The 27,749-nt window shown below is 39.4% G+C and overlaps 1 protein-coding gene across 2 annotated transcripts in view; it reads right to left on the bottom strand.

Annotated features, from left to right (window-relative positions):
* ena (ENAH actin regulator enabled) overlaps positions 1 to 27,749 on the bottom strand; it is a 127,622-nt gene that overhangs the window by 47,776 nt on the left and 52,097 nt on the right. Inside the window, exons 3-4 of one of the 2 annotated variants that reach the window (XM_053789115.2) lie at positions 12,080 to 12,235; positions 9,758 to 10,080 (exon numbers count right to left, since the gene is read on the bottom strand). In XM_053789115.2, the coding sequence (XP_053645090.2) occupies positions 9,758 to 10,080; positions 12,080 to 12,235 (479 nt within the window). The remainder of the gene's footprint in view (positions 1 to 9,757; positions 10,081 to 12,079; positions 12,236 to 27,749) is intronic. The other variant, XM_070090198.1, reaches the window with a different exon arrangement.

Here is a 27,749-nt window from a genome sequence, read left to right on the forward strand (position 1 = left end):
TAAAAAGAACCTGGAAATGGAGCTCAAAGTAGGGAAAATGTTTGATTTTTGCCAATGTTCAAAAGTAAACAAATGATGTCATTGTCCAATAAATGTCCAACTAGCCATTCTAATATGCAGTCATGAATGGATTGATGTTATTTATACAATTATTACAGTATTGCAGTAGTCTGCATAATAGTAAGTCTTCTATTTTTTGTGGGAGATGGCCGACTTGTTGAAAAAAAAAAAAAATCAAAATAGAAAACAAGAGTAATATCAGAGGGGTCTGGAGACATGACTGATGAACAAAGAAAATGTTATTTTAGAGCCAGGAATGTCTGCATTGTTCATTCTGGACCCTATTTTGAAATTGTCATATTTTTTAGTTTTCGTGAAATTGGCCAAATTGCAAATTTCTGACCACATTATTAGGTAGTTGAAATCGGTAAATGGGCAGTTTCTTGTACTCAATCGATAGAAAAAATGGAGTTCTAAAGAAATAGCTATGCGTTTGGTCGACTGGAACAATGGAATTAGCCGAAAGTAGTGCTCAAAGTGGGCAAAATCACCGATTTGTAAATATCGCCGAGGTCGCTAACTTCGCGAGAGCATAATTCTGTCAGTTTTCCATCAAATTTCGTTGTTTTGGTGTCATTACAATCGGGAAAAGATTCTCTATCATTTCATGATAAAAAATAATTTTTTTTTTTTAAATTTTGCGACACCAGGAGACACCTCAGGATTGGGGGTTGCGACAGTCAAAGGGTTAAGAGGAAAGTGATGTTGACCCTGAGTTTAGTGGCTCTGAGATGGATGTGGCCACAAGTGGTTGGGGAAATGTGAAAAATCTCGATAATAACCCATGTGCAACATTTGTGTAACATCCTTTCACTAGTAATGTTATCCTTCAGAATATCCTATAACCTATGCCCTAAGAGAAACAATTCTGGGATGTGTGATGTATGTTCGGCAGGCCGGCTGGCTGGGTGGTTGATTGATTTTGGCTGTCTCTATCTCCATCTGTCTGTCTGTATCTATCTCTGTCTCTGTCTCACAGGTATACATAAATACAATTATACACAATGTAAATTACCTAGGATAGCCCAAAAAAATCCAGAACTGTGCTTCTAGATATAAGGCAAAACAAGCATGACTGGCAAGTAATACACATTTTCACTTGTTCAGGAATCAGAAGTGACGACTCTGTATCATGTGTAATACCTGTTGGTTCATGAGCGGTTCTCTCTCGGAGACAGAAAGAGAGAGAGGAAGACAGATAAGCTGAGACAGGTAGACAGACACACAGAAAGATAGACAGACAGAAACATGTTTATGTGTAATAGTGAAAACAAATAAAGTCAAGGCAGTGCACGATCATCAAATGTCACTCCACTGTTGCAGTCAGCAGTGGAGTGGCACTCATCTGACACCATGCTTCAAGGAGTTTCATATATACTTCAGCATGTCTAAAACATTGCTGGGACCTATAAATACAGTGGACCCCCGGTTAACGATATTTCTTCACTCCCGAAGTATGTTCAGGTGCCAGTACTGACCGAATTTGTTCCCATAAGAAATATTGTGAAGTAGATTAGTCCATTTCAGACCCCCAAACATACACGTACAGACGCACTTACATAAATACACTTACATAATTGGTCACATTCGGAGGTAATCGTTATGCGGGGGTCCACTGTACTTTGTATATATTTCTAGACAATAGTATGTGACCAAGGCAGGCAAAAATGTTCACCTGTCACTGCGTTTGTCACTATTTCAGTACCTAATATTAGTGTCCAAGCAAAGATTGGCTATGAAATCACAAGACTACTGCAAATTGTAATTATCAGAACATAAAAATTATATAAATTAAAAAATAAACGAGAAAAAATATATATTGGAAGCATTTCTGACAATATATATATTCGTCAGGTGAGCATCCAGCGCCAATTTCGCCGCTTTATATCTTGGTAACTACTGACCCTAAAATTTTTTGGGGGGGTCTTACTACAGGCAGAAAATTGCCCTCTTTAATTAAAAAGAGACACAATTTTTTTTTATCAAAATATTCGGAGTGCTGGCAGTGAAAACATAGATCTACAATTGACAAGTTAACCCTTTGACTGTCGCAACCCCCAATCCTGAGGTGTCTCCTGGTGTCGCAAAATTTAAAAAAACAAAAAAATTATTTTTTCTTATGAAATGATAGAGAATCTTTTCCCGATTGTAATGACACCAAACAAATGAAATTTGATGGAAAACTGACAGAATTATGCTCTCGCGAAGTTAGCGACCTCAGCGATATTTACAAATCGGCGATTTTGCCCACTTTGAGCACTATTTTCGGCTAATTCCATTGTTCCAGTCAACCAAACGCATAGCTATTTCTTTAGAACTCCATCTTTTCTATCGATTGAGTACAAGAAACTGCCCATTTACCGATTTCAACTACCCAATAATGTGGTCAGAAATTTGCAATTTGGCCAATTTCACGAAAATTAAAAAATATGACAATTTCAAAATAAAGTCCAGAATGAACAATGCAGACATTCCTGGCTCTAAAATAACATTTTCTTTGTTCATCAGTCATGTCTCCAGGCCCCTCTGATATTACTCTTGCTTTCTACTTTGAATTTTTATTCAAACAAAAAATAGAAGACTTACTATTATGCAGACTACTGCAATACTTCAATAATTGTATAAATAACATCAACCCATTCATGACTGCATATTAGAATGGCTAGTTGGACATTTATTGGACAATGACATCATTTGTTTACTTTTGAACATTGGCAAAAATCAAACATTTTCCCTACTTTGAGCTCCATTTCCAGGCTCTTTTTATAGTAAAATCAATCAAAATCACCTCTACTTCTATAATATGTTTTCCATTCTATCAAATGAGACCAAGAAAATGAGAATACAACCGTAAATACTATACGAAAATAGACCACAAAGTCGGCATTTTAATTAAAAAAAATGGTCGGAGTTTTTTTTTCTCATTATGCACTGCGTGCTCCAGGATTTTTTTTATATGGTGTACACTGACCACACAGACCCATTCTCTCACATGTGGGCCTACCAGCTTTCTCCTGCTTGATTTGAAGCCGCTAGAATTTATGAGTATATATACGTCAAACACAGTACCTCGTAAGACGTATATATACGGCTGTGACAGTCAAAGGGTTAAGGGATTAAATATCATATATTACATTTGGGAGGGCTACCTACACCTAACTTCCTACAAATAAATACTACTCATCTCTCACCCTACATTAACCCTTTCAGGGTCCAGCGGCCAAATTTCGAAGTGTGTACCAGGGTCCAAGAATTTTAAAAAAAAATTCTGTTATTTTTTCTTATGAAATGGTAAAGAATCTTTTTCTGAAGGTAATAAAACAAAAAGTACGAAATTTGATGGAAAACTGACGAAATTATGCTCTCGCGAATTTTGATGTGTCAGCGATATTTATGAATCAGAGATTTTGCCGACTTTGACTCCCATTTTAGGCCAATTACATTATTCAAGTCGACCAAATTCTTAGCTATTTCACTAGTATTACTTCTATTCTATCGACTGAGCACAAGAAATTGCCAGGTCAACTGTTTCAACTGCAAAATAAAGTGATCGAAAATTGGTAATTTGGCCAATTTAACACAAAGTTCAAAATATTCCAATTTCAAAATAAGGTCCAGAATAAACAATGTAGGTATTCCTGGCACTAAACTAACATTTCCTCTATTCATTAGTTACAATTTGAGGCTTTACAAATGAATTCCACTTTTATTTTTTATTCACATAATGAATTTTTATTCAAACCAAAAAATAGAAGATTAACTGTTATGCAATACAGTGGACCCTCAACCAACGATATTAATCTGTTTCTGAGAGCTCATCGTTAGTCGAAATTATCATTAGTCGAGTTAATTTTCCCCATAAGAAATAATGGAAATTAAATTAATCTGTTCCTGACACCCCTAAGTATTGAGAAAAAAAATTTTACCTGGAGTTTACCTGGAGAGAGTTCCGGGGGTCAACGCCCCCGCGGCCCGGTATGTGACAAGGCCTCCTGGTGGATCAGCGCCTGATCAACCAGGCTGTTGCTGCTGGCTGCACGCAAACCAATGTACGAGCCACAGCCCGGCTGATCAGGAACTGACTTTAGGTGCTTGACCACATGAAATATTAATTTTAATACACGACCGACTTGTTGAAAAAAAAAAAACACACAAACTGAAGAAGACATGTACAATTACATGACACTTACCTTTATTGAAGATCTGGTGATGATTGATGGGAAGGGAGGAGGGGAGTGTGTGGATGGTGTTAGTGTTTAGAAGGGGAATCCCCTTCCATTAGGACTTGAGGTGTCAAGTCCTTTTTCGGGGTTACTTCCCTTCTTCTTTTAATGCCACTAGGACCAGCTTGAGAGTCACTGGACCTCTGTCGCACAACATATCTGTCCATAGAGCTCTGTACCTCCCATTCCTTTACGATTTGTCTCAAATGGGCCACAACATTGTCATTGTAATAGTCACCAGCACGGCTTGCAATAGATGTGTTAAGGTGATTTTCATCCATAAAGGTTTGCAGTTCAACCCACTTTGCACACAATTCCATAACCCCTTGACTGTTGTTGCAACCCCCAATCCTGAGGTGTCTCCTGGTGTCGCAAAATTTCAAAAAAAAAAAATTATTTTTTCTTATGAAATGATAGAGAATCTTTTCCCGATTGTAATGACACCAACAAAACGAAATTTGATGGAAAACTGACGGAATTATGCTCTCGCGAAGTTAGCGATATTTACAAATCGGCAATTTCGCCCACTTTGAGCCCTATTTTCTGCTAATTCCGTTGTTACAGTCGACCAAACTCATAGCTATTTCTTTAGAACGCCATTTTTTTTCTATCGATTGAGTACAAGAAACTGCCCATTTACCGATTTCAACTACCCAATAGTGTGGTCAGAAATTTGCAATTTGGCCAATTTCACGAAAATTAAAAAATATGACAATTTCAAAATAAGGTCCAGAATGAACAACGCAGACATTCCTGGCTCTAAAATAACATTTTTTTTGTTCATCAGTCATGTCTCCAGGCCCCTCTGATATTACTCTTGCTTTCTATTTTGAATTTTTATTCAAACAAAAAATAGAAGACTTACTATTATGCAGACTACTGCAATACTGTAATAATTGTATAAATAACATCAACCCATTCATAACTGCATATCAGAATGGCTAGTTGGACATTTATTGGACAATGACATCATTTGTTTACTTTTGAACATTGGCAAAAATCAAACATTTCCCCTATTTTGAGCTCCATTTCCAGGCTCTTTTTATAGTAAAATCAATCAAAATCACCTCTATTTCAATAATATGTTTTCCATTCTATCAATTGAGACCAAGAAAACGAGAATACAACCATAAATACTATACGAAAATAGACCACAAAGTCGGCATTTTAATTAAAAAAACGGTCGGAGTTTTTTTTTTCTCATTATACACTGCCTGCTCCAGGATTTTTTTTATATGGTGCACACTTACCACACAGACCCATTCTCTCACATGTGGGCCTACCAGCTTTCTCCTGCTTGATTTGAAGCTGCTAGAATTTATGAGTACGTATATATACGTCAAACACGGTACCTCGTAAGACGCTTATATACGGCCGTGACAGTCAAAGGGTTAATCTTTGAAGTACGCACAATGGATTCCACAACTGGCATAGGCATCTCAGGGTTAGCCCCAAACCCTTCAAAATCTTTCTTAATTTCCATACTAATTCTCATCCTTTTTATCACAGGGATGGCACTAGAAGCTTTCTTGGGGCCCATGGTGATTTATTTTGCAGGTGCAATCACTAAAAATGCTGTGATAATATGAAATGTTCCGATTGTATGTTTGGATGCAACCGCGGTGGCTGGCTTGTAAACACCGCGTAGGCCACACGTGGACGCGTCTCAAACGGAACAAATCGCGTTGGTCGAGTTTTTTAGCGCTAGTCGAGGTAAAATTTTTGAGTTAAAATGTATCGCTAGTCGGATTTAACGTTATACTATGCCATCGTTGATCGATGGTCCACTGTATTGTAATAATTGTATAAATATCACCACCACATTTGTGAATGTATATTAGACCCCCCAGCTGGCATGTATTAGACGTGTGATGTCGTTTGTTTACTCTTGAACATCGGCAAAAATTTAACATTTCCACTACTTTGAGCTCAGTTTCAAGCCATTTCCAGTGTTAAATCCAATCAAAATCATCTCTATTTCTGTAATATGTCTTCCATTCTATCAAATGAGACCAAGAAATCACAAATACAACTATAAAAAACATACGAAAAACACTGCAAAGTTGCTGTTTTAATCGAAAATCGCGGTCTCCGTTTTTTCTCTCTCACTATACACTGTGTGCTGCAGGATTTGTTTTATGTGGTGCACACATACAACATAGATGTATTCTCTCATATCTAGGCCCAAATTTACCACTCACAGCTTATAAGAGTGAGCTGAGCTCATGGCGTAGATCTACGGTTTGGACCCTCAATGTAAAGGCGTAGATCTACGGCACGGACCCTGAAAGGGTTAAGACTACAAATATTTTAAGGTAAGTAATGAATGTACTGTGTATGTATTTTACTTTTTATTCTTTTTTTAATGCCTAGTTCTACTGTTAGCTTAATATATGTTAGTGTAAACTTGTTATCTGGCATTTGTATGCATTTATAAGTAGAAAAAATGGTGTTCTGCTTTCCAGCGGTAGGATGGAACCTAACCTGCCATATAAGTGGGGACCTGCTGCACACATATACAGTAAATCATTATATTACACAGTAGTTATGTTCCTGAAAACACCATGTTAGATAAATTCGTGTTAGGTAAACTGAAGAACTTATGGGAAAAATAAGGTTATGTTCCTGGTAGCCCCCCCCCCCAAAAAAAAAGTCAAACAACTTTTTTTTAGACCTCCAGATCTTACAAAAAATAAAAGTGAATACATAATTGTTGTTCACTGTCATGAAGTATTATGTTGTTTTAATGGCTTAAGACTACAAATGCAACATACATAATAGTATTTCTTACCTTAACCCTTAAACTGTCCAAACCGAGATCTACGTTTTTTTAACATTTGGAAGTATGTAAAAATTGTAGATTTTTTTTTTTTTTACATTTGAAAACGTGTAAAAAAAATTTTTATCTACATTTTTTTGTTATATTTGAAAATATGTATAAAAAAAAACGTAGATCTACTTTTGGAGCACTACGGATTTGAACGTCGATCTGTTTGGACAGTTTAAGGGTTAAATTGTGAGTGCTGGTGTTTGTCAATGTATGTGAAGAGAGTGAAGAGTTACGTTGTGGCCCTATTGGACTGAGGTGGTTGAGGTAAGGTAGTCAAGTCAGTCAGTCAGTCAGTCAGTCATTCAAGTCACTAATTCAGTCAAGTCAGTAAGTCACTAAGTCATCAAAGTAAGTCAAGTCAAGTCAGTCAGTCAGTGAGATGACATCCTGGGTTATTCATTACACAAACCCCTATACAGTAGGGCCCCCACTTATATGGCAGGTTAGGTTCGAGGCTACCGCCAGAAAGTGGACATTGCCGGAAAGCAGAACGCCATTTTTTCCACTTATAAATGCATATAAATGCCAGATAATAAGTTTACACTAACATATATTAAGTTAGCAATATAACTAGACATTAAAAAAACAATAAAAAGTAAAATACACACACAGCACACTCATTACTTACCTCAAAATATTTGTAGTCTTAATGTAGGGTGAGACTTAATAAACTACGACATTTAAAGCTCCCTATGTATCAAAACATCTCAGAATGGAAATCTTGATTGCACTTCTTTTCTCCATGATGAATTTAATAGATGGGACCAGAGCATTAAGTCTCGGTAAAAATGTATCTAGGTCCATATCATTTGGCCAAAGACACAAGATATCATCCACACATCTGAACCACTTAGCTTCATGGGGCAGTATGTCTTTCAACAGCCTAGCCTTGAAAAATTCCATATACAGACTACTTAATAGGGGAGACAATGGATTTCCCATAGCCATTTCCTGCCTTTGAGCATACTATTTCCCTGCAATCTCAAAATTGCAATCAACTACACACAACTTGATTAACTCAATAAGAGTGTTCTTATCGAATGGCATGGAGGACTCGTCTAATTCTTCTTCCAGATAAGATAACAGATCAGGAACAGAAAAGAGTAAGCACCAAATTCAAACAATGGAGAAAAACATAGGTATGGGGAAGACTGGAACAATGGAGCTTAAGTTATTACCTTGATACAAAGTTCTGAGTCAAACTTATCATGCAGAAGACAATATCTGCACGTCCCTAGTAACAGAAGCAATGAAGGAAGTGATTCATTTACTAACCTGAATTCTGCTCCACAACTCTTCATATATGAGCAATCAAATACTGTACATCCTGTATCCTGTACAACAGTTCATTAAAATGTCTCTATTCCACAAAAGAACATAACCAATAAAATGTTGCCTCAGAGTAAATGAGTATTAGCTGCACACAATAGGGAAAAGGGAATAGGACCTCCATATTCTGTTTTATTTTTGTCTTTGTATAAGACCTAAGCAGGCATATTTGATCTCAGCCTTGTGTTCACAAGGTGTAATTCAGATATGGAAACACTGACATCATTGGGAAGGTCTGTGATGGCCCAATGATCATGAATAATACCTCATTAGTTCAAGAACTATGATCCAATGAAAGTGAACTACAGGAAAATGTGGTGCACACTGAACTCTTTTAATTCTGTGGGAAGGCTAGAACAAACAAAAGGATTGTGTGGCTAACCCTTTTCATGAACCCTCTTAAGATGGAGACAAATAATAAACCCACTGGGGTTATTCAGCAGCATGCTATCTAGTGAATAAATCACAAAAAAAGACACAAGTTGAACTATTCAGTTAGTGTAAGCTCCAAAGATGGGCTTGGGTGAATGACATGTGAGAACATATTGCTGGGAAGGCAAACATTGTCAACAAGATCTGCAGGTTAGCTACCTAGTGTTATATTATGCTTTTACATTGGTTACAAGGGAGATGTCAGGGTACACATTCTTAATAAACTGGAAAACAGAATGTACAGTTTGGGAAGATTATATCTGAACAAGAGGTTGAATATTTTCTTGGAAGTCACTGGATCCCACAGGTATAGAAATGTTACTTAAAAGACTCATTCTACAACTCAAGACTGATCAGGCTAACCTACTTTTAAAAGCAAATACTCTAATTCTAAATTATTTTACTGCAAATGGAAAGATAAAACATAAGAAATTATATAAGATAAAAAATGAAATACCACCACCAATGGCAGTCAGAGGATCTAGGAGATTGAATAGTACCCCAGTAGCATTGTAGAAATATTGGATTACAAAGATAACTTGATGAAAAATTGAAGGAGTGAGAGCAAGTCAGTATTCACCTCTTCTCCTGCTTCTGCTCCTCTTAAACTTTTCAAAATCCTTGTTTATTAGAGCAGAAATTTTCTATTAATTTTTACTAATATGTACAAGTATATGAAAAGTAAGACCTGCAACCAGCATAAAGCATGCAGGGGCAAGATGCTGGCGAGCCCTATCTCCTTCCGTTAGTGAGAACAGCTGTGAGTCAGCATCAACGCAGCATCAGTATACAGGTAATGGTAGTAGTGGTCCCTCGCCCGTGCACCAAGAGAGAGCATCAACACCCCGGGCAGGACGTGTGATGAGCCCGGTCTTTACTTTACCGCGTGTCATGGTAATGGTGATAGTTGTCGTAGGTCCTGTCGTAGGTTTTCTCGTAGTGGTTGTTGTAGGCATGGGGATCGGCATACCTGTACCCCATGTCCTCCTCGGCGTAGAGTTGGTTGTGATATTGTGGCTGGGAAGGCTGCTGTGGTTGGGTCATCATGGGTGGTGGCTGCTGCTGCTGTTGTTGCTGTTGTGGCTGTTGTTGTGGCTGCTGTTGCTGCTGCTGCTGCTGCTGCTGCTGCTGTGGTTGCTGCTGTGTAGGCACTGCAGGTTGGGGTGGTGGAGGCACTTGCCGTAAACTTCCCCCATTATTGAGCACCTGAAAAATGAGAATATCCAAAATATACATGTTACTGCTAAAAGAAAATAACTATTAGCAAAAGGTAACATTTATCAGCATAATTAGCATATGCAGTGAGAAACAAAGAAGTCAGTACTAAAAGAATACACAACACACAAGAACAAGTCAACCTCATGAGATTGGTCTAAGCAGAAATAATCTCAGAGGACAACTGCAGGATACTGTACCTGTGCTTGTGACTGGTTATGAGGGTTGTTCTACTCCTGCAGCCCAGGTTGATGCTGGACTGCAGGAGTAAAATGCCTAATCAACAAGGGTGCTGTTGCCCATGGGCAACCTGAAGGATGTTTCCAGGGGTCAATACCCCCATGGCCTAGTTCTAGACCAAGCCTCCTGAAGGATCAAGACATGATCAACCAGGCTGTTACTGCTGGACACCTACAATCCAATGCAGAAACCATAGCCCAGCTGGTCAGGCACTGATTTGAGGAACTTGTTCAGTTTCCCCATGAAGACCACAAGAGGTTCGTTGGTAATTCCCCACATACACAGACAAAGGGTGTTGAAGAATCAGGGACCTGACACTCATTTAGTTCTCTCATAGCATACCTGTTGTGCTCCTGCTTTTAAATGGAGGTATTTTACACCATCTGCCAAGTCTCTTGTTGTCATGTGATTTTGGTGTTTAGGTTTGGGATTAGTCCCTCCAGTATTTTCCATGTGCAAATATGTACCTTTTTTATCTACATCCCTTTTTTACATCCTTTTTTATCTACAGTTGAAGGGACTTCAAATTCTCAAAACAGTTCAGATGCCTGAGTGAGTGTATACAGTGAAGGTTTTCTGTACATTTTCCAACTCAGTAATCTCACCTGCCTTGAAGGGGGGCCATCAGTACACAGCAGTATGGAGAAAACAAATGACTTGAAGAGTATCATCATTGGCTCAGAATCTCTTGGTCTTGAAAATTCTAGTTAGCCAGTTTATGATTTTCCTTGCAGTAGTGATGGAAACTTTGTTGACGAATGTGAGATCTTCTAACTTCATTACTCCAAAGTTTCACACATGGAACTTTCACTCTAACGACTCAAAAATTCACTGTGTCTTTGACTGACACTACTCTCAGAGATTCTAGTGTCATCTGCAAAGGATGTACCAAACCTGCACACTGCCATAACAATATACTGGACTAGGAAGGAAATGCAAAACAAACCCTGTGAATAGCAGGGGCACTGTGGGAACAATAAGAGAACACTGTATCAACATTCATTGCCCCAGACTATTCAACATCTTACCAGAAGATATCAGAAGCATTGCTGGGACAAATGTACATAGAGCTCTTCAAAAAGAAACTGGACCAGATTCTTCAAGAGGTAATGGCAACAATGTTGTGATCCTTCAATGTGAGTTCTTCCAGCATCATTACTCCTCAGTCTCTTACATGGGACATTTGCTCTATTGAATGACTCGAGTTTGTCCTGTACTCTAATACAGTCTTTAGTTCCTCCAATACAGTCTCTATTTCCTCCAACAGTCTTTATTTCCTCCACTGGGGTAGGGGGTGTCCAAGCAAAGACTGGAGGAAGGGGGTAAAGGAGGTTCTGTATGCATGGGGCTTAGATATCCAACAGGCATGCGTGAGCATGCCTGTTGGATATCTAAGTGACTGGAGTGACTGGAGGCAAGTGGGTTGTATGACTTGACATGCTGATGGAGTGTGAGCAAGGTAACATTCATAAAGTGATTCAGGGAAACTGGTTAGCTGGACTCGAGTCCTGGAGGGGATTGGCACAATGCCTGCACTCTGAAGGAGGGGTAGGGATGTTGCAATCTGGGGGGTCATCTGAACTGTGATGTCAACACCCTTCTGACAAGACAGTGATTAAATACATGACAGTTAAATTGTCATCTTGTTTATTGGGTCACCTTGCCTCAGTGGGAGACAGCCAGTGTTAAAAAAAATACACCCTGAAAGAAAGTAAAACTTATTGTGTTGTGGTTAATACAACTAACTTACCTCAAGTGCTTTGAGCATGGCATGTGCAAAAGCATCAGCATCATCTTTGCTGGAGAAATTTAAACCATAAACTTGTCGATTGTCCCTCCACTGATGAAAGGTGACTGTGGCTTGATTATACTTTAGACCCTTCAGGATAGCACAGTTTATTACAACCTGCAACATACCAGTAATTAGCCCATTTGAAAAATTTCCTAGTTACCTTTGACTTGTTTAGAAATGTTTAAAATAAACACAATCAACTTTTTTGTATATACGTACATATATGTATGCAGTAATAAAATTTTTTGCAAATGCAACTGAAAAAAGTGCATCTGAAATTGAATATTACATGAAAAGACCTTCATAGTTAGTGCTATTTAATTTTAGATGAACAATTTTCAATTTCATTTGCAAGAAAACTGCACTACAAAAAATAGTTTTATAAGAGAACTTTACTAATATTAAACAAATACACATAATACAGGTCAGCCATCAGTAATCCGGTTCCATCAGTAATCCGGCACTAATTTTGGCTAGCATAATTTCAAATTTCTGGGGTAGCCACAAGAACTTGCTGCTACTGTTTGGTGGTGCTACTTGCTGCATATAAGTCATTCCAATTTCTTTTTCTCAATTTATTGTTACAACCTGCTTACTTTTAGCCCTAGCCATGGTTATTATTTTTTTTATTATCACACTGGCCGATTCCCACCAAGGCAGGGTGGCCCGAAAAAGAAAAACTTTCACCATCATTCACTCCATCACTGTCTTGCCAGAAGGGTGCTTTACACTACAGTTTTTAAACTGCAACATTAACACCCCTCCTTCAGAGTGCAGGCACTGTACTTCCCATCTCCAGGACTCAAGTCCGGCCTGCTGGTTTCCCTGAACCCCTTCATAAATGTTACTTTGCTCACACTCCAACAGCACGTCAAGTATTAAAAACCAATTGTCTCCATTCACTCCTATCAAACACGCTCACGCATGCCTGCTGGAAGTCCAAGCCCCTCGCACACAAAACCTCCTTTACCCCATCCCTCCAACCTTTCCTAGGCCAACCCCTACCCCGCCTTCCTTCCACTACAGACTGATACACTCTTGAAGTTATTCTCTCAGTAGTAGTAACCAGTTACCAGTCTCAGTAGTAGTAACCAGTTACCAGTACCGTCTGACTCAACGATCAACCGTCTCTTGAGTCACGGTCTTTCATATTGTGCTGACCTCAGCAGTATTCAAAGACCTACTGGGTACTGGGCAGCCGGCGAGCCAGTATTACTAGAGTGAGCAAGGAGATAGGTAAGGGCACGGTCTCTCTTCACATATCTACGATTATACGTTATAACAGCCTACGTGAGTATTTCTACCCTAATCCACGTATCGAACTCCCACATGATAAATGGTGTGCAGCGGTGTGGAGCGTGGATTTACGTTTTTAAGGGTAATTCAAGGCGTTTGAAGGCTGTTTGTGTGAGTACCGCCAGGGTCAAAGGTGAATCTCCAGCCACCAGCTCTACCCTCCGGCACCACCAGCCAAGCCTGACTCCCCTCACAGCTTTCATCCTGCAAGCCTGTTGCAGCCGTTTCAAGCTTCCTGGCTTAGTTCGTGTGCTAATTGCTTCAATCTCCGAGGGGTTGACCCGGATTTTGCAATTAAGCCAGTCAGTAAGCCAGACTGTGGAAGTGAACGCCAGTCAGCCTATCATCCAGCCTGTCTCCTGTCATCCAACTGCTCCTCCGTGCTTTGTGCATCGTTACACGTCTTCCAGTCATCCATTCTCGTGGGGTAAGCCAGTCAGCCAACCCAGCTTCTAACCCAGCTGAGAGAGAGAAGTAAGCCACGCAGTAAGAAGTAAGCCAAGCTCCTCTGAGGTATTGTGTATCTCGCTTTGTGCTTCCTGTTGGATGCTAAGAGTGGTTTTCACCATTCCTGTGGCATAGAGTGGGTTAAACCATCTGTGGGTGAGTGGGGCGCGCGGCAGCCTCCCCGTCCCCCCCCCACCACTCTTCCCCCCACTCTCTCCCACCACCCGGGGTGCGCGGCAGAAGCATCCACCACCACCACCACCACTACCAACCTACCTGTGGTTGTTTGCACCCTTGTACCGGGTCCTAGTACTGTTTTGGCTCACATAATTGGTCAAGAGATTGTAGCTGGTGCCAACGAGATAAAGCCAGTTATGTGAGTTCGCCTAGAACGCACATTTCTTCACGACAACAGTGTGTGGGTGTAGGAGGAAACACCGCCCGCCCACAGGACAATATCTTCACCTCGTCACCCCGTCACCGCCCGTCTACTACTCTCCACTTCAGTGATAATTTTTTTGAGACATTTTCTTGCATTTAAAGACATTTGCGTGTGTGAGACATTTATAGTAAAATTCTTGTGTACTCTAAACCTTGTGTTTTCAGTGTAAACGCAGTATTTTTGACTCATTATTTTTTAGAATATTTTTTCAGTGTTTTTACTTATCTTATATTTTTTTTTTCTGTGTTTTTCTTTATGCTACTCCTGTCTGTAGTAAGTATTATTGTGTAGTGTACCAGTCAGTCACCTGTGTGAAGTGATTCAATTTTTTTTTATTGTATTCTTTCAGCGTTGTATTCTGCAGTGATATTTACCCCAGTATACCAAATTTTCCATTTATTTCTATGTGTGTCATTTTTTTTCGTATGCCAACAGTGTCTCATTTCTCTAATTTTTTCGCAGACTGTGTACCATTATTTTTGCCAGCAAAATTTTTGTCGTATCAGTCACAGCAAGATTTTTGTTGTATCAGTCACAGCAGGATTTTGTTGTAAGAATATTAATTTAAGAAGTGTGCTCCGTCACTGTAAGTGTTATAGTACCTGTTTTGTTCCTGTGTTTTTATTCATATTTTATTATTCTTGAACAAATTCACTCTTGATGTAATTTCAATTACTTTTAACGTAAAGTGTTTTTCTTACTCTGTTTGAGTAAATTGTTTTGTCTAATTTACAATTAAGAGTTAAAGTGTTCAATCAGTTTATTTTTTTTTTTGATCTTCATAATTTTAATTCATTATTTTACCTGAGTTTTCCCAGTGACACTTTATTACTGCAGTGATTTCTACACTTTATTTGTTGCACTTGTTCTGAAGTGAATTATTTTGTTGAACTGTTCTGCAGTGAATTCTTTTCTTTTATTGATATTTTTATAACTTAATTTTTTTAATTTTGTCTATGCATTCTTAGAAAATACTTAAATTTCCCAGTTGACAATTTAATAATTTTATTTTATACTTTCACATTGATTTAAAAATTTAATTAATTAATTTCTTTATTAGCAAGAGTAAAGACAGCTCATTTTGAATTTAATTCAGTCTCCAGTAATATTTTTACTTGTATATTTCAATGTAAAATTTTTCTTGATCAATAGTCCTTTAAATTGAGTTTTTCTTCCTCTTGCAGTGTATAGACATTATTAATTCTGCTGAATTAGTTGTATATCTTTTCATTTCAATTCTAGAATTTTATATCATTTTTTATTGTTCATTATTTTTGCCTTATTTGTTCTCGTGCTACTTTGCCATTATGTCTCACATACCGTCAGGTGATACTTTAGTGAATGTCGACACTCAGACTTCTCAGGCTACTACTGCTGGTCCTGTCATCAGTCCTCCCAGTTCCTTACCGACTGACAGACCGACCCAGACACCGAGATATTATAGTTATACTCGTGATTCCCTTGATGCGTTACCTTTATTCAATGGCCATGTACATAGTCTTGAAGCATGGTTTGCAGCCATTCGTTCTCGTGCTAGTGCTCTAGCTGAAGGTCCTCCTTCAGAGGAAAGCCTTATCAGAATTGCTAAAGAAGCTCTTTATCGATCTCCTGCTGCTGTTCACGTTGTTGATCTCCTTGATATGCGAGACTTCAGGAATCTTACTAAGTGGTCACAATATGAGGAACTGATTCGTTCTTTCCTTGTCCCAGTAAAAACAGCTGATCCATATGTCGTTCTTAGGGAACTAGTGAATGCTACACCCATGAGTACTGAATCGTTGAGTGCATTTGCTGTTAGATTAGACAAACTTTTATCATCATTTATCAATGCTGTCCAATCATCATCTTTTCTCCCTGACGAGGCTAAACCATTTACAGAATCAATTGCTAAAATAGCAGCTTTTGGAGCAATTAAAGAACTAATGCCACCTGCTTCTGTGTGTGCTTATGAGGCTGATCCTCCAACTGTAACGATGGAACCACTTACAGCCTTAAATCATGTACGTTCCTTGTGCCCCCAGGGTACTTTCCCTTGTATTAAAAGTAATGTCACAAATATGCCTCAGTCTGCACCACCTCTTGTTTGCGCCACAGAGACAAATAGTGGTCGTCAACCATCTCAGAGATCACCAAGAACCAGTGTACAGAGTCGTTATACACCTCGTAGTATTCATAGTACATTCAGTAACCATAGTCGGCGGAATTGTTACAACTGTGGTTTCCGTGGACATATTGCAATTAATTGTCCTGATAGTTACCCTAAGAGACGTCGTACTGATGATGAGTACTCAGATCTTCCCTACTGTACTTATCATAGAATACATGGACATGACACATCTGAGTGTAATGCTCTCTATAACCTTCAGTACTCTAGATCTTTCCGTGGTCGTTCCAACCGCAGAACCCGTCGAGGAAACAGATCTCGTGGTTTTCAAAATAACCAGAACCAGGCTCATTCATTCAATTCTCAAACTAACCTGAACCAGGCTCGTTCTTCCCAGTCGGGGGAATTCGAGCGCCCCAGTCAAACCGCCCCATGGTGACAGTAGGTGATAATGAGTACACCATCCCCGTTCACAACTCCTTTGAAGCCTTAAGCAGTCTCGAGCGTGTCAACCCTGCTGATGATGTTGCTTCACATGTCTCTGACACAGATGATTTTGGGGATGGAGTAGAACAAGTCTTTTCTGATGAAAATCCACCTTTTTGTTTGCACATAACTTCCAATGCAACCATAGGCCCTATAGTGCAAGCATCTGTTTATAATGCGCCCGTTCAATTGTTCATGGACTCTGGTGCGCAAATCAATATTATTAGGTCTAGTTTGTTTAAGGATAAGAAGTTACGACATGTCCTTCTCGTAGAACCGACTCCTGTGTCCTCCCTTAGTGGAGTATCTGGTTCTCACCTGCGTGTCCGAGGTACGACTGCCCTAACCTTTTCTATCCAAGGTAGAGACTTCACTGCTTCCTTCCTTGTTGTCGACCAGATTACTTTCCCTGGTGACCTTCTACTGGGATTTGCTTCCATGCGAGACTTACGCATTGTGCTCGACCCTTATCGATGGCATGCACAAATTGACGACTTGATCGTTCCATTCTGGGGTTACCAGCTTGGATCAGAAATCTGTTATACTGCTGCAGAGTATGATGTACGGATCAAGTCCTTACAAGCTAATGCATTCTCCAGTAGCGTACCCAAGCGGTCAGGCACTGGTAATTCTGTCACTCCCATCAGTGTTCCACCTATACCTTCAGAATTGCAGGATAGTCCGATGCCTCAAGTGTCCGAGGACGCTCAGATTGCCTTGAGTGCTCAACCTACCCTTGCAATGCCTGCTAGTTCGAGTAGTAGTTTCTCCACAGGGGACGCCTTGTCGGAAAACAATTACTTGCAACTAGTAATGCCATCTCTTGTTGATGTCACATGCCGTCTGCAGAAAGACGTTTCTGTTGCGGCTAGTGCTCTCACTAGAGTGTCTGTAGTTGTTCCTAGTGTTCCAGATGGTGATAACGTCCTAGTTGACAGTGATTCCTGCAAAGTAAAAGGTCTATTTGTTGAACCATCCTTACATGTTGTAAGAGATAGTAAGATCCATTTCTACCTGGCCAACACTTCTGGTCACAGTGTTCGCCTTAGAGCAAATACCAATCTTGTTGACCTTGTTCACTATCCTTACCCTGTTCAGGTAGAGGATGAGTTGTCACCTGACCAGTGGGTCGGTGCTATTTCTGCCGGGGAGACCACATCCACTGCACTAGATCAATCTGTTCCACCAGTTGAGGAGAAAGACTTAGCTCCCACTGACTTCCCAGATGAAGTCAAGCGTTTGTTGACTCTGCTGAACAAACGTCGTAAAGCCATTGCTTTACCAGGTGAGAAGATGGGTATAACGAACTTATTGTCCCATCGTATTCCACTTGAACCTGGTACTAGACCTATCTACATACCTGCGTACAGAATGCCTCATTCACAAGTTGCTGTCACAGAAGAATTGATCAATCAAATGCTTGATGATGGAGTTATTGCACCTAGCAATTCCCCTTGGAATGCACCCTTGATACTAGTACCTAAGAAGGATGGTACTTGGCGTCCAGTAATTGACTTTAGGAAGTTAAACGCAAAAACCATTCCAGATCGCTTTCCACTCCCTGTACTGGGTGATCTTTTACGTAATATTGGAGATAACAAAGTCTTTTCAACCCTAGATTTGTTACAAGGGTTTTGGCAAGTCCCTCTTCACGAGGACAGCCAAGAACTAACTGCATTCTCCACTCCTACAGGTCATTATCACTACCTCCGAATGGCATTTGGATTACGATCTTCCCCTATCACGTTCTCAAGGCTCATGACTAATATCTTTAGAGGTCTCATAGGTAATGCACTTATGGTGTACTTAGATGACGTAATCGTCATGTCTAAAGACGTGGATACACACTTGAAAAGACTTGATGTAGTACTTGGTAAGCTTGAAGAAGCCAATTTAAAGATCAAACTGTCAAAATGTCAATTTTTCAGATCAGAAATTAAGTTTCTTGGTCACGTAGTCACTCCTAGAGGGGTTACGACTGACCAAAGTAAAGTAACTGCAGTACTAAATTTTCCAACTCCCAAAACTGCTGATGCCGTAAGATCCTTTGTGGGCTTAGCAGGTTTTTATAGAGCTTTCATTGCCAATTTTTCTTCCATAGCTGCTCCTCTAACTGAGTTGCTTAAGAAAGATGCTCCTTTTGTTTGGACCTTCCGTCAAGAAAGAGCATTCCAAACTCTAAAAGAAAAGCTAACTTCTGCTCCAATTTTGAAATTTCCAGATTTTTCTAAGCCTTTCTATCTGACAACTGATGCTAGTTCAATTGGCATAGGTGCCGTACTAGCTCAGAAGACCGATGGCAAGTACAACGCAGTTGCATTTGCTAGCCGAGTCCTTACAAAGGCTGAACGTAATTATACAGTAACTGAGCAAGAAGCTTTAGCAATAGTATGGTCTTTAAAGCACTTCCGAGACATTATTTATCAGTACTCTGTTCATGTCTTGACAGATCATGCTCCACTGATACCCTTATTCCAGAACAAACAACCTACTGGAAGGTTAGCTAGATGGACCTTGACTATCCAAGAGTTCAATCCCACCTTTGAGCATTTACCTGGCAAGTCAAATGTAGTCGCAGATGCTTTATCGCGACATGTTAGTATAGTAACTGCAGACCCTCCATTTAGTGCTGAAGATGTAAAGAATGCTCAACGAACAGATCCCATGTGGTCTGGTGTGATTCGATTCCTGCTCCAGGAAGATCTTATTCTGACTGTGAAGCCACCAGCACCCATCAGTGACTTTCTCATGAACCAAGAATTACTGTATCGAACAGCCGAGTTGGGTACTCCAAGCAGAAGAGTATACCAGTTAGTAATTCCACAGTCACTAGTGAATGTAGCTTTACAGCTAGTTCACGATGTACCAGGTGTTGCACACCCTGGTATGGATCGTTCAGTAAAACAAGCCAGATTGAAATACTTTTGGCCTCGTATGGCAACTGATATTTCTGAGTATGTTAAGAAATGTAGTGTCTGCATGCAACATAAAGGCAATGCTAATGGTCCTAATCCAATCCAAGTGTATCCAACTACTAGCGAACCTTGGGAAAGAGTTGCGCTAGATTTGTTAACTAATTTCCAATGTTCCCTCCAAGGTAACAAACATCTGTGTGTTATGGTAGACCATTTCACCAGATATTGCGAGTTAGTTCCTATTGCAGACAAGACTGCCGAGACAGTAGCTAAAGCGTTTAAAGAACGCATTATCTGCAGGCATACCACTCCTAAGTCCCTAGTAACAGATAATGGAGGTGAATTCTGTAATGAAATTCTTGAAAATTTGTGTACCTTGTACAAGATCACTAAATCCACCATTGTTCCTCATCATCCTGCCAGCAATGGGTTAGCGGAAAGAACCAATAAGAAAGTACTTGATGTTTTGAGAGCCACTATCAATCCCAACAGTGAAACTTGGGATGAAGTTATACCTGATGTGCAGTGTGCTATAAATTCTGCTTACAATGTTTCTATAGGTGACACTCCACATTATGCATTGTATGGTGTAGATAAACGTTTGCCTTATGAGTTGTTATATTCTAATCCAAAACCAAATTACAACCCTGATGATTTCGTAGCAACTCGTACCAGCTTAGCTCAAAGTGTTTTTAGAAGAATCCGTGAAACACTTCATAAATCAACAGCTGAATTTACAAGAGTCGCAAATACTCGAGTAAAGCCATCCAAAATCAAAGTAGGTTCGAGAGTTATGCTGACTAACTTTAACAAAACGTCTGCAATGCCAAAGCTTGATCAAAGGTTTGTTGGTCCTTATCGAGTAGTTGAACATATCACTGGTAATAAGTATAAGGTTAGAGAGATTAGTACTGGTCAGTATAAAGAATCGCATTTGGATCATATGAAGTTAGTATGTGATGATAATGACGTTCCAACCCAGACTAATGTGACAGACTCTGACAATCCTCCTGATCCTGTACTCTCTTCCTCTGATACTCAGTCAGATGATCAACCTGAATGTCGTTATTCCCTACGTACACGACAGGTATTGAGAAATCCTCAAGTATCATTTGTAACTTCCAATTCAGATTTGCCTCAAATACAGCATGAGTTAGCCAATGCTACAGAGTTTGATCCTCCCAGAGATGACACCCATTCTGCATATGCCAATCTTACCCTAGCAGAGTTGGGGTTAAATGTAAATAACCTGTATAGATGAATAATTACAGTATCAACTTATCAGTATTCAGGAATTTTTTTTTGTGTTCGTGTTCTCTCCGCATTCTGAGAGTTAACAGTCTAGATTTGCGTGCACCGAATCTGCCTTTCTGTTAAACACTCTTTCTTTGTATATATTCCTTCCTCAGAATCCGTAGATCACACGAATACAGATCGATCGATCAAAATTTTTTTTTTTTATCACTTGTATTCTCAACGTTTTAAGTTGTGCTATCGTATACCTTGTATTGCATTACAGTTTCAGTTACGTAAGCTTTCATTCCATTGTTCTACTTATGTATTTTTAATGTTTAATGTTGTGTACTTTGACATTGTATAGAATCAGCCCAAGCCGTATACCTACCATCTCTAGTTTGTATTAGTTGTATGTCGGGACGACATACGTTAGCGTCGCCGAGCTCTCAGTAGTAGTAACCAGTTACCAGTCTCAGTAGTAGTAACCAGTTACCAGTACCGTCTGACTCAACGATCAACCGTCTCTTGAGTCACGGTCTTTCATATTGTGCTGACCTCAGCAGTATTCAAAGACCCACTGGGTACTGGGCAGCCGGCGAGCCAGTATTACTAGAGTGAGCAAGGAGATAGGTAACGGCACGGTCTCTCTTCACATATCTACGATTATACGTTATAACAGCCTACGTGAGTATTTCTACCCTAATCCACGTATCGAACTCCCACATGATAATTCTGTTTCGCTCCATTCTCTCCACATGTCCGAACCACCTCAACAACCCTTCCTCAGCCCTCTGGACAACAGTTTTGGTAATCCCGCACCTCCTCCTAACTTCCAAACTACGAATTCTCTGCATTATATTCACACCACACATTGCTCTCAGACATGACATCTCCACAGCCTCCAGCCTTCTCGCTGCAACATTCATCACCCATGCTTCACACCCATATAAGAGCGTTGGTAAAACTATACTCTCATACATTCCCCTCTTTGCCTCCAAGGACAAAGTTCTTTGTCTCCACAGACTCCTAAGTGCACCACTCACCCTTTTCCCCTCATCAATTCTATGATTCACCTCATCTTTCATAGACCCATCCGCTGACACGTCCACTCCCAAATATCTGAATACATTCACCTCCTCCATACTCTCTCCCTCCAATCTGATATCCAATCTTTCATCACCTAATCTTTTTGTTATCCTCATAACCTTACTCTTTCCTGTATTCACTTTCAATTTTCTTCTTTTGCACACCCTACCAAATTCATCCACCAATCTCTGCAACTTCTCTTCAGAATCTCCCAAGAGCACAGTGTCATCAGCAAAGAGCAACTGTGACAACTCCCACTTTATGTGTGATTCTTTATCTTTTAACTCCACGCCTCTTGCCAAGACCCTCGCATTTACTTCTCTTACAACCCCATCTATAAATATATTAAACAACCACAGTGACATCACACATCCTTGTCTAAGGCCTACTTTTACTGGGAAATAATTTCCCTCTTTCCTACATACTCTAACTTGAGCCTCACTATCCTCGTAAAAACTCTTCACTGCTTTCAGTAACCTACCTACACACCATACACCTGCAACATCTGCCACATTGCCCCCCTATCCACCCTGTCATATGCCTTTTCCAAATCCATAAATGCCACAAAGACCTCTTTAGCCTTATCTAAATACTGTTCACTTATATGTTTCACTGTAAACACCTGGTCCACACACCCCCTACCTTTCCTAAAGCCTCCTTGTTCATCTGCTATCCTATACTCCGTCTTACTCTTAATTCTTTCAATAATAACTCTACCATACACTTTGCCAGGTATACTCAACAGACTTCTCCCCCTATAATTTTTGCACTCTCTTTTATCCCCTTTGCCTTTATACAAAGGAACTATGCATGCTCTCTGCCAATCCCTAGGTACCTTACCCTCTTCCATACATTTATTAAATAATTGCACCAACCACTCCAAAACTATATCCCCACCTGCTTTTAACATTTCTATCTTTATCCCATCAATCCCGGCTGCCTTACCCCCTTTCATTTTACCTACTGCCTCACGAACTTCCCCCACACTCACAACTGGCTCTTCCTCACTCCTACAAGATGTTGTTCCTCCTTGCCCTATACATGAAATCACAGCTTCCCTATCTTCATCAACATTTAACAATTCCTCAAAATATTCCCTCCATCTTCCCAATACCTCTAACTCTCCATTTAATAACTCTCCTCTCCTATTTTTTAACTGACAAATCCATTTGTTCTCTAGGCTTTCTTAACTTGCTAATCTCACTCCAAAACTTTTTCTTATTTTCAACAAAATTTGTTGATAACATCTCACCCACTCTCTCATTTGCTCTCTTTTTATATTGCTTCACCACTCTCTTAACCTCTCTCTTTTTCTCCATATACTCTTCCCTCCTTGCATCACTTCTACTTGGTAAAAACTTCTCATATGCTAACTTTTTCTCCCTTACTACTCTCTTCACATCATCATTCCACCAATCGCTCCTCTTCCCTCCCGCACCCACTTTCCTGTAACCACATACTTCTGCTGAACACTCTAACACTACATTTTTAAACCTACCCCATACCTCTTCGACCCCATTGCCTATGCTCTCATTAGCCCATCCATCCTCCAATAGCTGTTTATATCTTACCCTAACTGCCTCCTCTTTTAGTTTATAAACCTTCACCTCTCTCTTCCCTGATGCTTCTATTCTCCTTGTATCCCATCTACCTTTTACTCTCAGTGTAGCTACAACTAGAAAGTGATCTGATATATCTGTGGCCCCTCTATAAACATGTACATCCTGAAGTCTACTCAACAGTCTTTTATCTACCAATACATAATCCAACAAACTACTGTCATTTCGCCCTACATCATATCTTGTATACTTATTTATCCTCTTTTTCTTAAAATATGTATTACCTATAACTAAACCCCTTTCTATACAAAGTTCAATCAAAGGGCTCCCATTATCATTTACACCTGGCACCCCAAACTTACCTACCACACCCTCTCTAAAAGTTTCTCCTACTTTAGCATTCAGGTCCCCTACCACAATTACTCTCTCACTTGGTTCAAAGGCTCCTATACATTCACTTAACATCTCCCAAAATCTCTCTCTCTCTCTCCTCTGCATTCCTCTCTTCTCCAGGTGCATACACGCTTATTATGACCCACTTCTCGCATCCAACCTTTACTTTAATCCACATAATTCTTGAATTTACACATTCATATTCTCTTCTCTCCTTCCATAACTGATCATTCAACATTACTGCTACCCCTTCCTTTGCTCTAACTCTCTCAGATACTCCAGATTTAATCCCATTTATTTCCCCCCACCGAAACTCCCCTACCCCCTTCAGCTTTGTTTCGCTTAGGGCCAGGACATCCAACTTCTTTTCATTCATAACATCAGCAATCATCTGTTTCTTGTCATCTGCACTACATCCACGCACATTTAAGCATCCCAGTTTTATAAAGTTTTTCTTCTTCTCTTTTTTAGTAAATGTCTACAGGAGAAGGGGTTACTAGCCCATTGCTCCCGGCACTTTAGTCGCCTCATACGATGAATAAAAGAAATGCTTCTCATCGTGTAAAGCACATACACCGTACATTGTCCATAAAAGCTAGGTGACTTTGAAGCCAATGTTGGTTGCCGTAAGCTCAGCTCATTCATATAAGCTGTGACCTGTAAATTTGAGCCTGCATGAGAGAATAGGTCTGTGTGGTAAGTGTGCACTATATAAAAAAAAGTGCATAATGAGAAAAAAATTGCAACAGTGGTGTAAAACAGCAACTTTGCAGTGTATTTTCGTATGGTTTTTATGGCTGTATTCTCGTTTTTATGGTCTCATTTGATAGAATGGAAGATATATTACAGAAATAGATATGATTTTGATTAGTTTCATGAAGAAAAGTACCTTGAAATTGAGCTCAAAGTAGCAGAAATGTTCGATTTTTGCCGATGTTCAAGAGTGTCCAACTGGCCGGTCCAATACGTGGTCATGAATGGGTTGACATTATTTATACAATTATTACAATAATGCATAACAGTATATTTTTTATTTTTTGTGTGAATAAAAATTCAAAATGGAAAGCAATAGTAATACAAGAGGGGCCTGGAGGCATGACTGATGAGCAGAGAAAATGTTATTTTAGTGTCAGGGATGTCTGCATTGTTTATTCCGGACCCTATTTTGAAATTTGTGTGAAATTGGCCAAATTACGGATTTCTAACCACTTTATTGAGTACAGTAGTTGAAATAGAGGAATGGGCAGTTTCTTGTACTCAGTCAACAGAATAGAAGGAATACTAGTGAAATAGCTATGAGTTTGGTAGACTGTAACAATGGAATGGGCCAAAAATAGGGAGTAAAGTGGCTGAAATTGCCAATGCGTAAATATTGCCATTGGGTTAAGTATATTCTAACCTAACCACTCTGTAATCCAGCAAAATCACTAATCCAGCACCCTACAGGTCCTGATGATGCCAGGTTAGTGATGGCCAACCTGTACAGTGGACCCTCTGTTTTCGTTTGTCTCTGATTTCGTGATTTTTGGTTATTGCCAACTTTTTCGTCAAAATATAGTCTCTGTTTTTGTTAATTCCCTCTGGTTTCGTCGGTCATATGAAACATGTCCAAGTGCCCGCGCGCACACAAAGCCCCCCACACACCATTCTGAGTCACTGTGGCATTGTTTTCTGGTGAGTAAACATTACCCTGCAAGATTATACGAAACATTTCGTAATAATCCATTGTTTTTTGCGCTTGCTTATTGTGTGTGACTGCTAAATAAGCCACCATGGGCCCATAGAAAGCTCCTAGTGCCAACCCTATGGTAAAGACGGTGAGAAACATGACAGAATTCAATAAAGAACGTGTAGCAAGGTACCAAAGTGGAGGAGGAAGAAAGAGGGGAGAATGTGCCTTCTTCAGTGATTCTATGATAAGTATGATACTAAAGCAGCAGGAGTAAATAAAGGCTATAGGGCCAGCCAGCAATAAAGTGTAGCATTAACAATGTAGCAAGTAAGTTAAGCGATTAAACAATAGAAAAGGGACATGACACTAACTCCTCCAATGTTGTTGGAGGTAAATAGGACCAATGACAACATACGCAGCCTACGTATCTTCCACCACCCTAAACCAATGCCAGCATCTCCAAGGTAAGTGTAAATATTTCTTATTTATAAAGTGTACATATTTCTTATTTATAAATTAAGGTGGTGGCCTCTGCTGCCGCCACCACCACCACCACTATATGTATGGCTTATGCTGTCAGTGACCCTGATAAATCCACCACCACCACTGCTCACATATGTAATGATGTACTTAATTCACTCTAGAGTATATATCATGTTTCTATGTTATTAATATTGTTTATTATGTCATATTAAATGAATTTTGATAGATAAATAAGCAGTAGAGTTGATATTAGCATCATATTTAAGTATTTTGTCCTGTCTTTAAACAATAAACTCTCCTCCTTCCGTATGCCAACAAAACTCTTCAATAAAGGTAAAAGTGATTTAAATGTTCATTTATTCATTTCGTTAGTGCTTTATTTTTATTTCTCATTGTTTTCTGTATGTAAAACTATAGTTATTCTCTATAAAATTTATTTTTTGTTAATACTTTTGGGTGTCTGTAATGGATTAACCCCTTGACTGTCACAACCCCAAATCCTGAGGTGTCTCCTGGTGTCGCAAAATTCCCCCCCCCAATTATTTTTCTTACGAAATGATAGAGAATCGTTTCCCGATTGTAATGACACCAAAAAAAACAAAATTTGATGGAAAACTGACAGAATTATGCTCTCGCGAAGTTAGCGACCTCGGCAATATTTATGAATCAGCGATTTCGCCCACTTTGAGCCCTAATTTCGGCTAATTCCATTGTTCCAGTTGACCAAACTCATAGCTATTTCTTTAGAACTCCATTTTTTTTTATCGACTGAGTACAAGAAACTGCCCATTTACCAATTTCAACTACCCAGTAAGATGGTCCGAAATTTGCAATTTGGCCAATTTCACGAAAGTTAAAAAATATGACAATTTCAAAATAGGGTCCAGAATGAACAATGTAGACATTCCTGGCTCTAAAATAACATTTTCTTTGTTCGTCAGTCACGTCTCCAGGCCCCTCTGATATTACTCTTGCTTTCTATTTTGAATTTTTATTCAAACAAAAAACAGAAGATTTACTGTTATGCAGACTTCTGCAATATTGTAATAATTGTATAAATAACATCAACCCATTCATGACTGCATATTAGAATGGCTACTTGGACATTTATTGGAAAATGACATCATTTGTTTACTTTTGAACATCGGCAAAAATCAAACATTTCCCCTACTTTGAACTCCATTTCAAGGTTCTTTTCATAATAAAACCAATCAAAATCATCTCCATTTCTATAATGTTTTCCATTCTATCAAATGAGACCAAGGAAACGAGAATACAACCATAAATACTATATGAAAATATACCACAAAGTCGGCATTTTAATTAAAAAAAACGGTCGGAGTTTTTTTTCTCTCATTATGCACTGCGTGTTGCAGGATTTTTTTTATATGGTGCACACTGACCACAGACCCATTTTCTTACATGTGGGCCTACCAGCTTTCTCCTGCTTGATTTGAAGCCACTAGAATTTATGAGTATATATATTCAATTCAATTCAAGTTTATTCTC

Source organism: Cherax quadricarinatus, chromosome 31 (genome assembly GCF_038502225.1).
Source record: "Cherax quadricarinatus isolate ZL_2023a chromosome 31, ASM3850222v1, whole genome shotgun sequence".
NCBI lineage: Eukaryota > Metazoa > Arthropoda > Malacostraca > Decapoda > Parastacidae > Cherax > Cherax quadricarinatus.